Below are 11,346 nucleotides of genomic sequence, written 5' to 3'. Positions count from 1 at the left end.
TTTATATTTTTTACTCTATTTAGTCATTTTTATTTGATAAAAATACTTACAAAATCTTTCTTTATAAAAGTAAATGTATTTTATGGGCGAAATACCACATCACCAGCCATCCTTTATATTTATACGATATAGTACTGCATGAACTGCTGGGAGTTAATTTGTTACAGATTAGGTAAACAAAACAGTGACCCGTCACTTCACACTCGCTTTGTGCATGAATTGTGGACAGGGCAATTATGACGGATCACCAGCAGTTGAAAGTTTATTGTTACCCACTGGTCAACTTCGGCAAACATTCAATGGAGGACTGGAGGGATTAACAATAACGACAGTTGAATGAATTATGACGGCCTGTCCACAGCGTAAGTGGCCGATTCAAAATTCATGACAAAGTGTCGGGCAATGAGTGACCATGCCTGGCAGCCCGAGGCAGGTAAATTTGACCGTGGGTTGATAAAATAGAGTGACCGTGGCTGCATTGGACAGTTGACTGTTTTACAGTTAAATTATAGAAAAAAAGCGGGGGTGGAAATGGAAAGTGGCCGTTTGTACCGGTGGCCGTCATGGCAGGTTCATAGCACCAACACTAAAAGATAAAAAATTGGCACTTGGTGGATTAAAAAAAAAAGTCTTGGTTTATTTTTACTTATGCACCCACACACAGATGCACTGATTTGAGGGCTAAACTGCCATAATTTTTGCTGCAGAACACACCTATGGCCACTAAAACTCTTGCAAATCAATTGTTTTCAAGTAAATATCAATCCTGATTGCCAAATATCAAATCATTGTGAAATGCAGGATCGAGCATGCCCCCCTGAAACCCCTCAGATTCTTTTTAGGTTGGGGCATGCCCCCCCTAGACCCCCCCATGTGGTTAAAAACAAGTCAAATATTACTATGCTCTAACATCAATAACTGAATAACAATTGATTTGCGGCAAAAATGAAGGCCATATTCGTGTTCAGCATGCAAAACACTACTAGAAAAAAGGTATATAAAACGTGTACATATGGGACGGGTGCATGAGTAAAAATACCCAACAAATTCTTTGTTTTATTCTTTGAAGTCTAGGTTTGCAATAACATTTGAACTTTGTCACCCAAGAAGGATGGTAGATTTAACTCAAAATTAGAGAAATTTAGCCATCAGTATGCTCTACATGCTTTTCCTGTTGCCAGGACATTCAACATAACAGAAAAAAAACTGACCAAAATATATAGGAAAAAACAAGCACAATATCAAAAGAATATTACTAGCTTCAAGTTGGTTCAAGCTCAACCTTGAAGGCTTCTATGAAGGTGTTGAATTTGAAATTTGTAGGCCTAATAAAGTTTCATAAAAATTTGTTGACTGGTTGAAAAAATTGTTTAAAATATCACATAACGTGAATGCTCCTTTGCTCCTAAACTATACTTTTCGAGCTGCTGAATATGGCTTTCATTTGAATGAATTATTTTCTCTTCCCCCAGTCTTTCACTACATCCAGACAGAACTTTGATTGCAACTGGCCAGATCGGGGATGCACCATACATCTGTGTGTGGGATTCTGCCACTACAGACACAGTTTCTATTCTCAAAGATGGGCACAAAGAAGGAGTTGCTGCTCTCGGATTTGACAAAGAAGGAAACGTATGAATTTGTTATTGACTTAGTATAAGGACTGTGACTTTCCCATATCAATGGATTCAGTAGTAAAGTGGCCAATCCTGGAAAAGCTAATTTTTACAGGAGATATAAGTGTGGCACCTTTGTGTTCATTCACCATTACTGACTACTGTAAAAATAAGTCATAACTATTGTTTTTTGTTTGTTTTATGAATTATGCTTGTGCTTTAATGCATATTTTCATCTGAAGAATGATTGAGGTCATACTTTTCTGCAGCGCTTGGTTTCTGTTGGTATGGATTCTGCTTCAACCATCAATGTTTGGGACTGGCGCAGAGGAAAAATCATATCTACAGTCACTGCTCAAGTAGAAAAGGTAGGCAAAAAAGAAATTATTTATCAGTTCTTTCAAGTACTTATATTTATTGACTCTGTCAACAAGCAGATTTTTGATAACATATGACTTATTTTGATTAGTGATTAAAAATTTATTGTATGAATTGATTAACAGTTTTTGAAGCATATTTTTCCCCCTTGTTCTGACTAGGACATAGGAGACAAGTTAGGTGACTTGGAAAGGTTAAGATTTTTCAAGTCATTTGTTTGTCAAGATGGTATCTTGTAACAAATATTTCGAGCTTCTTGTTTTGGAAAGTTATTTTTTTACCAGTGTGATGTAAAAGTTGCCCTTTTGAATAGCACATACATTTCTGGATTATTTGAAATAACAAAATAATCTGTAAACATAACTACTTAAAGCAAGGATACTGCATGACAATGCCGCCAGTCACTAATGCATTTGTTAAGGGTGCAAGTGGTGGGGAGGGGGGGGTGTGTGTTTGTAGAGAGAGATGAGGTGGGAAGGAGTACGAGGAAGAGGATGGACTTTAGACATTTTAAAGGTTCAGACTAGGTAAGTACACTGTAATTTAAGCAAATTTGATCTGTTTATCAGGTCAGTGACTCTTCACATAATGCTGATCTCATGGAAGACTGGCCAGTTGATTTAAAAATGAGGGGAAATTTTCTCACTCAAATATGGCTAAGATCCACATTTTCCATGATTTGTAAATATCAATATTTTTGGCACAGACTTTTGCATCATGTTGTTACTCATTAACTTTCAAAAGGAACATACTTACTAATTTCGTCACATTTGAATTGTGAAAATTAAGATACTAATATTCTTTTTTCAGGGTTTCCCCTTTCATGATATTCAGTTGTTCACAATTTTCTTGCTTCCACAGGTATTTGACATACAATTCAATGTCTACAAAGAGAATTGTGTAGTGTCAGCTGGGGTGAAGCACATGGTCTTTTGGACCTTGTGTGGGAACACGCTGACTCCACAGAAAGGCGAGTTTGGTCAGGTCGGGGAAGTCCAGTCCATGCTCTGCCTGGCCTTTGGACCAGAAGATACCACCATTTCTGGCACTCTGGCGGGAGACATCTACATGTGGAAGGGTTCAAAGCTTGATCATGTTGTCTCTGCAGCTCATAATGTAAGTGTATATTTTGGTATTGTTTTTTTTGTTTATTGTTTATTTGTTGTTGTTTTTTGCTTTGTGCAAGTTACAACTTGTTTTGTTTTTCATGATATAAGTTTGTGTTTTTTGATGTGCTCTTATTACTTTATTAGTTTTTGTTATTTTTAAAATTTTAGGTTACATAATTATCTTCAAAAATACTGCCAGAGGTTTTATTATAATGTTTTGAATGTATTAAACTTAACTTAGAATATGATAACTTCATGGTTTCATGACACTAAATCTGCCATTCTAAATGAACACAAAATATGTAATGTGCGATCTTGTATCAAAACCTGTAGTGATTGTAGTTTTTGTCTCTTTAGGGTCCAATCTACACCTTAGATATGACAGGAGAGGGTTATGCTACAGGTGGCAAAGATGGAATAGTCAAGTTATGGGACTTGGATTTGAAACCCATCACATCAATCAACCTGGCAACTTCATCTGTGGGTTATACTGGTAAGGAATTTAATATGTTAAAATTTTTGGAAAATGAGGTTATTACAACAGTTTCAGTACCTTTTTGTTCTGTCCCATACATATTTTACTCATTTAATCTATAAACAAGTTTTTCATATTATCTTTTGCTTTCACGCTGAATTTGATGTTACAAGAGTGACGAATTCAAAAGCACTGAGAGGCGGTACTCAATTCTCATGAAAATGTAAATATTTGCAGGCGATAAAAAATAAAAAAAGGTACCTCTTTTTGGTTGTGTACCAACTTCAGCCTTTTGAGTCTTTCCACTTATCCTTTCATGTGAATGTAAGTTCTCTGAAAAGTTTTTAGCTGGTTATATGGAAATAATTCAGCTTTGATTGTTGTGTTTGAAACATCGGTCAGCTCTAAATTTGATTTACATAAAGAATGAAAACTGACCTGGGTTTGCCAGGTGTTACAAGAATGAATTCTTAGCTTTAGAGGTTGTTTCCTATTATTTGAACAAATAGACTAAGGAGGAAAAGAAGTTTAAAAACCATGAGGAATTTTCTGCATGAAATGGGCTTTTGTATGTGTGCCAAAGTTTAGTATTATGAATGTTACTTTCAGGATCACCAGTCACAGGTAAATAGATGTAATCCTTTTGGTACTTTTGTTCTCACTTGCCTTTAGTCATATATTTGTACAGAACTAATTTTTAAAGTTTTATCATAGTATTCATAGTTATTATAGAATAAGCTTTTGTATTCATGTTAAAGCTTTGTAAGCATTTTTTCTTTTGTTTACTGTCTAGGGAATACCTGCCTCTTCAGAAATTGTATACTTTCTGTCTGTCTGTCTGTCTGTCTGTCTGTCTGTCTGTCTGTCTGTCTGTCTGTCTGTCTGTCTGTCTGTCTGTCTGTCTGTCTGTCTGTCTGTCTGTCTCTCTCTCTCTCTCTCTCTCTCTCTCTCTCTCTCTCTCTCTCTCTCTCTCTCACAGCCTCTCACTCTTTCTCCTTTACACACACACACACACAAACACACACACACACACACACACACACACACACACACACACACACACTCATACACAGACACGCACACGGACATACGCAACCCCTTGAATGTCTATGATACTTTCAAGCTCACAATAAATAAGCTTTTGACAAATTAGCCTTTGTCTTTTAAATGTTCTCTGTTCTGGTGGAAAAAAGGCCCCTGTTTTGCTTTTATTTTGTTGGCAAGACCGCAATTTTTTAAGCTTCAAATTTTAGTAAATATGGATTGAAAATTATTTTTTTCAAAAAAATTTTGTGTTCAGTTGGCTTTATCAGTTTAGTGTTTTGTTTATTTTAGCAGTCAAATAGGCTACTCTAGAAACAACGTTTTGTGTTTAGTACAATAGCATAATTCAATTGTCTTAAATTTGTTTAAAATAGTTGTTATTGATACATGTATCAATTCTCTGTTCACTTTGTGTTGCTTCTTTAGCATAGCATGACTATGTACCGTAACCACCTTCACCATAGTGGCATGATATCGTTTGTCATGTTTCAGAAAAACATTGCCCCTCCTTCATTATTTTATTCACCCATCCTAATGCCAGTTTTCACTCTGCTTCTCCTTTCTTTCTCCCGCTTTCCTTTTTCTACGTTCTCTCTTGTCTCCATCATTGTTTTGCAGCAGACTTTTCATTTCTTGAAAGTGCACTTGTGTGAACATATTATGGGTGGGCTGTTGGCTCACAGTTGATGGTAACTGTGCTGCACTGTGCTGCATCCTGATATGAATCTCCAGTTATGTTGTGGGGTTGGGGGGGGGAGGTTAGTTGTTAGTTTTCACCTGCTAAGCCTGGTGCTATCATAGATGGATGTTAGAATCGAAGTTTCTGCCTTTTTAAAATAAGCATACTATGGAATGGCCTACCCCTTCTAGAATTAATGGCTTTATATGTTAGTTAGTGTGTCTTTTGTTCAACCTGCCCACTGACCCTGATAGTTTTTGAGTATTTGTTAGTGATCGTTCACAAATTACAACATGACTCATTGTATTACCTGCACCATATCTTTTGACTTCTTCAAGCCTCATTGTCTGACTGGTAGCTAGAATGAAAACGTAACTATAGTGCAGTCAAAAATTCGTGGCGCGACTTATTGTCAAATATCTCTTCAGCTATCGAACATAAACTCTCCAGCATTTGCACAGTGACTTGTGTTAATTTGTCTGAACAGATCAATATTTTTGTAAAGACCTGTAAGCTCTATTTTAGAAAATTCCTTATTAAATACTAATAAAAAATTCCAGTGGGTGGTTTCTACTGATTTTATAAGGTTTACAGCTACGACGATATCGCTTTTGCGAGATATCTTTAGTGAATGCATGCTTTGAAAAATTTTAGTGCAAAAAAATGTTCACTATAAAATATATTTCTTGTAACTAGTTTTACCTCTAAAAAGTGTCATTGGTGAGCTGTGATGTAACCCATACGCAAATACAAAATGTGTGTGAGGAGTGGGAAGTGCTGTGAACAATTCTATTTTCCGCGTGAAGGAGGTTTCTTGTATTTTATATAAATTTATGAAGAAAATATTTTTTTATCTAGCCTCAATTGTTGTAGAAAAATATGATTAAGTTAAGACAAATTGAGAGAAACTGCTGTGCAAAGTATAGGTGGCATTGATTCTCCAGTTATAAAGATATTTGAGGATAACTTGCGCCATGAATAGTCCAAATTTCTATTGTTTACGTGTCAAATAATTTATTTCACTGATGAATGTTTTGAAGTATCACTGAGACTAGTACAGAACATTTTTGAAAAAAAAAAAGTAAATCTTTTCTTTGATTCCGATAATGGCAGTGTTGTTCTAGAAAAAAAATGCAGGAAGATAAAAAAAAAGAGGTTATTATTAATTTTTTTTTAGATAAAAAGAAGAGGTTATGATTTTGTTCTCAAGATTCCTGAATTATTTACGTGTATGACATTTTATGGGAGTCATCAACTTTTTTTTAGGCTTCTTGTGGGTTCCAGTTTAGTGGAGAGGGGTTGTGTCTATAATATCTTTTCTTTTCATCCCCTGCTTCTGTTTCTTTTTTTCCCTCTGAACTGTTACTCCAACATACTTTTCCTTGTCGTAAATGAAGAGACTGATATTTATTGCTTAATAATGTAATTTGTACAATGGTTGTTGATACTATTCAATAAATATCAAATGGTATGCTAATTGAAATATCAAACCTTTCAGTAATAATGGCATATTACAGTGCTGTTATGATAACAAGAAAAATCCCCCTTGGAATACAAACAAGTTTTATTTATGGTCCACTTGAAAAAGATGTTTTCTGTGGATTACCAGGAGTATGGCACTTTCAGCATGATGGGATAAGCATTACATCTGAGGCTGAGCATTGCTGTGGTTTTAGATACCTTTACCATATTTTTAGCTTTGACACCTTTTTCCTTTTTTTGAATCAGGCTCATCCCTGATGTTGAATGAGAAAATGTTACATAATTACAGATATGCAGATGATGTACAAGTTTTTTTGGGTATGGAGTAAGATAAACATTCGTGGAGTTTTTATTATATGTTCATTTTCACTCTTCTTGGCTTATTAAAAACGATTGGGGGCTAGCTGCCACTTTGAAATTTGTAACAAACACGTTGTTGAGAAGAGGGTTGAGAACAACTTTCTCAATTTATATCTACCATATGGGAAAGACAAGAAAGGAGTAGTCGGTTATTGTTTTTCACTTGGACCTCATGCTCTACAGAATAGGAGAAATGTGTGGTATTGTTTTGTTTGATTTTCCCCCTTCAGAACTTGTGATCCGCGCTGTGTGCTGGAGGAGTGACCAACTCCTTATTGGGACTCAGGACGGTGAGATCTTTGAGCTGCAGGTCAAGAGTCGCGATAAGCCCAAATGTCTGGTGCAAGGTCACGCAGAAGGAGAGATGTGGGCTCTTGCAGTCCACCCGAAGAAACCCATCTTTGCTACTGGCAGTGATGATCAAACATTAAGGTAAGTCAAAGAGTAGGAGCTTGTACATTGTTGTGGATTTACTGTTAGTATTTCATAAACTTGAAGGAAAAGCACATAGCAAGAAAGAAAAGAGTTTAAGAGCTAATGATAGACAGATGGTTGGATTGACAAATGGATGAATAGTTGAAAGTAAATTGAATTTTAAGTTGATATGGCAGATAGCTCTTTTTCAAGACCAGGATGTAATCGTACTTTTTTGCTTTTCTTTAATTTCTTCATTCAGACTTTGGAATATGTCAAACCATGAGCTGCTGTCCAAGGTTGCAGTGGATCAAAAAATCCGAGCTTGTGCCTTTGATCCAGAAGGCCAGCACATTGCTATTGGTTTGACAGATGGTTCCTTTATGGTGCTTCGAGCCAGGTGAGATGTGTTAAATATTGAAAAATTTTGTTTGCTGTGATGTTGTTTATGCCCACAAGTGAAGATTTAGATACTCTCTGTACACAAGTAGTATAACTTTGGATTTAAAGAACCAAGTTCTTTCACCTATCATAAATTGTTTTGTTGTTTGTATTTTTACCAAAAACATCTGATTATATATTCTATATTAGTTGACTTGTTCTCATTTTTATTTGTACCTGTCAAGCATACATTTGAACCAGTGTACTTTACTTTCTTGATACAGTGACTATTATTAAGACACCAGGCAACATCAAGCAAACATTGGTGTTGTTTACATGTCTTTATGTCCCTGAGGAAGGTATCCTGACCTTAGCTCAGAAGGGCTTTGAGATGTGCTGACCAAATTTTTTGTTTCATGATTTGGTGTATATGAATGAGGTACGTGTTGATGCATAATGTGTGATTCGTGATATTTCCTACCATGATGCAGTTGAGTACTTTCTGTGCTTTTTTTATCTTCTTTTTCCTCTCATCTGGGCTGGTCTCACAGCCACGAGACAAGGTAATGACGGTTGTATGCTCTAATCTTGTGACTGGTTTCTTGAAAAGTTTTCAGCTCGCAAAAAAAATGTTTTGTGATTTAAATGATGAGAAAAGACTCAAAAGTTAACCCACAGTGCTTTTATAGAACTTGTACATGTAGTGCATGTTCCTCCTGATTCTTACTGAAGACTGGCAGGTCAACATAGGCAGTGGTTTTAGTACCCAAAAAAAGTTGACATTTTTCTTGCAGTTACATGGTTAAAACATAACTTTATCAATGAGTGAGTGAAATTTTGGCCCCTGCTTGTATGTTTCCCCAGAGATCTGACTGAGTTAGCTCACGTCAAAGATCGGCAGGAAGTGTGTCATGAGGTCAAGTTTTCTCCTTGTGGGAAGTTCCTTGCTGTGGGCTCCAATGACAACTTTGTGGACATTTACGGTGTCGACCAGCGCTTCAAGAAGGTCGGCACGTGCAGTGGTTGTGACAGCTTCATCACTCATTTGGACTGGTCTCAGGACAGCAAAGCCATTCATGTCAACTTTGGTTCAGGACATCGCTGCATCTTCAGAATTCCTGGTAAATAAAATTAGGTGTACATGCCTTAAGAAACAAGGTGAAATAGGTAGAAGTTGATCAAGAATAGATTACTTAGAGAAATGGAATAGATTGGTGATGAGAAAAATCTGTGTCAGTATAGTTTTTTTTTTAGGGCATTCAAGTAGAGATATGATTGACGAACTGTGATAGCTGACATGTGTTCCAGACCTAGCACTTAAAGAGGAAAAAGAAGAAATGTATGCATTGGAATTTTATGTTAAATTTATTTAAAACTTTGTGGGCAGATTTAAATCATGTGACTTTGACTGCACTTCCCTGGACTCATGTGGAAAGATGCAGGATAAGAGAAGGCAGCCCAAGAATCTTTGGTGTAAGACAGTAATAAAAAAAAAAAAAATGGATTGCATTTATATAGCGCATATCCACTTATGCAATGCTCTATGCGCTTAACATGATACATATTATGGATTTACAAATAAATTTTAAAGGCACATAGTGTTACATACACGTGCACACACATATTCACGCACGCACGCACCACACACACACACATACACACATATGTACACACATACACACATACGTACATATGCACATACGCACATACAAACTCACAACGATCTACAGTTTGGATGGATTCTGTTTAATCGAAATGTGATGAAAATAGAAATGATTTTAGTTTCTTCTTAAAAATTTCTAGATTTTCTGCTTCTCTGATAGTTTTTGGAAGCCTATTCCAAACAAGTGGGGCAAAATATGAAAAAGAGCGTTGGCCATTTGATTTGTAATTTATTTTAGGCTTATCAAGGGTTGTTTTGTCACTTGATGATCTGAGCGTTCTAGGAGGCACATAGGGTGTTGAAAACTGTTTTAGATAGTCCGGTGATAAATCATGTAAGCACTTGTAGCAAGTGAAACAGATGTTATAAATTATGATACGTTCTTTCACGGGGAGCCAGTGTAATTCTTTTAAAATAGGAGTCACATGATGATGCTTTAGTTTTTTAGTAATTATTTTGGCAGCAATATTTTATACATGTTATAATATGAAAGAAACATCAATAGAAAGAAACATCAAGGGTTAAACTCAATTTTGCCCAAATGACAGTTCTAAATAGAGGTCATTTGAGCATTTTTTGCCACTCAGCCTGCCAGAAGGCATTCTGGGATGTAACTGATTCACCAGATTTGAGCAGGTTGAGCGATATCATGCAAGATTTATTTTCAAGACCTGATTTGCTTGACATAAACGACCTCATTTGATGTAATATCACTAACTATGAATCATAAGACAGATTATTTCAAGCTGTTGTACTGCTCTTCCAAAGTTTGTAACTGTGGCAACTTTCTACACTGTACTAAACATTGCATGCTAAACTGTCCAAAAATTTGTCCCACAAGAATTAAACCGTTGAATATTTTGTTTTACAAGTCCATTGTTGGTAATGTAAAATCAGAATTAAAGATCAGTTCTCATTATACTGACTTGGCAATACCTGATCTTTTTTTAAGTATTGTGTTTTCTAATCCATTTTTCTTTCACTGCAGCTTGCAAGGAAATAACCAACAAGGAGGAGATCAGCACCATTCACTGGGCAACTTTCACTGGAGTTGTGGGCCCTGAAGTGAACGGCATATGGGGCAAGTATGCAGACACCAATGACGTGAATGCAGCAGACGCAAACTTTGAAGGGGAAGTGGTGGTGACTGGTGACGACTTTGGAATGGTCAAAGTGTACAAGTTCCCATCACTTAAAAAAGGTAATGATCTGGGTTTAAATAAATGGGGTTGTGCTCTGACAATGCTGCTGGAGGTGAATGGCTCAACTCTTTTTTGTTCTATAACCATTGCGGATCCTCAATAAAAAAAACAAGAGTAGTATAAAAATACTGTGGGGGTTACTCTTACGTCTTCTCACTTGATTAAATCAGAAGGTTATTGTTTGCATGTTGGAAAACTTTTTAATTAATTATCCTGTGACATCTTTAGAGCATAACACGACCGATAGGCCTACAAATCTTTCGTCAGTAAATGTTAAAAACATATGAAAAGTTGAATGGAAAATTTTAATATTTTCCTGACAAATGAGTCCAAATGATCCTTTATGGGGAACAAGGGAAAAAGATAACCTCAGGAGTGCGCTTTTGGTTCTAAAAGATAAACATTAAAAGAAAAAAATCTAGGTCACTTAACGATCTGATCTTTCTTGTCAGCCACATATGGATGATGTTTATTTTCTTTCAAAGATTAGTGACAACTTTGTTACAGTTTATGTTTAAAAATAAAATAAAAAAGATTGGGGGG

At 36.0% G+C, this 11,346-nt stretch overlaps 1 protein-coding gene across 2 annotated transcripts in view; it reads left to right on the top strand.

Moving 5' to 3' along the window:
- LOC101856313 (echinoderm microtubule-associated protein-like 6) overlaps positions 1-11,346 on the top strand; it is a gene marked incomplete in the record, with an annotated part of 44,350 nt that overhangs the window by 1,009 nt on the left and 31,995 nt on the right. The window contains 9 exon segments of one of the 2 annotated variants that reach the window (XM_013087007.2): positions 1,473-1,632; positions 1,886-1,984; positions 2,856-3,110; positions 3,461-3,596; positions 4,188-4,202; positions 7,374-7,575; positions 7,820-7,957; positions 8,803-9,059; positions 10,590-10,802. In XM_013087007.2, the coding sequence (XP_012942461.1) occupies positions 1,473-1,632; positions 1,886-1,984; positions 2,856-3,110; positions 3,461-3,596; positions 4,188-4,202; positions 7,374-7,575; positions 7,820-7,957; positions 8,803-9,059; positions 10,590-10,802 (1,475 nt within the window). 2 annotated transcript variants of the gene reach the window in all.

The sequence above is a fragment of the Aplysia californica genome, unplaced genomic scaffold, assembly GCF_000002075.1.
Source record: "Aplysia californica isolate F4 #8 unplaced genomic scaffold, AplCal3.0 scaffold00020, whole genome shotgun sequence".
NCBI classification, from domain to species: Eukaryota; Metazoa; Mollusca; class Gastropoda; order Aplysiida; family Aplysiidae; genus Aplysia; species Aplysia californica.
This window is presented reverse-complemented; position numbering and strand designations above follow the sequence as displayed.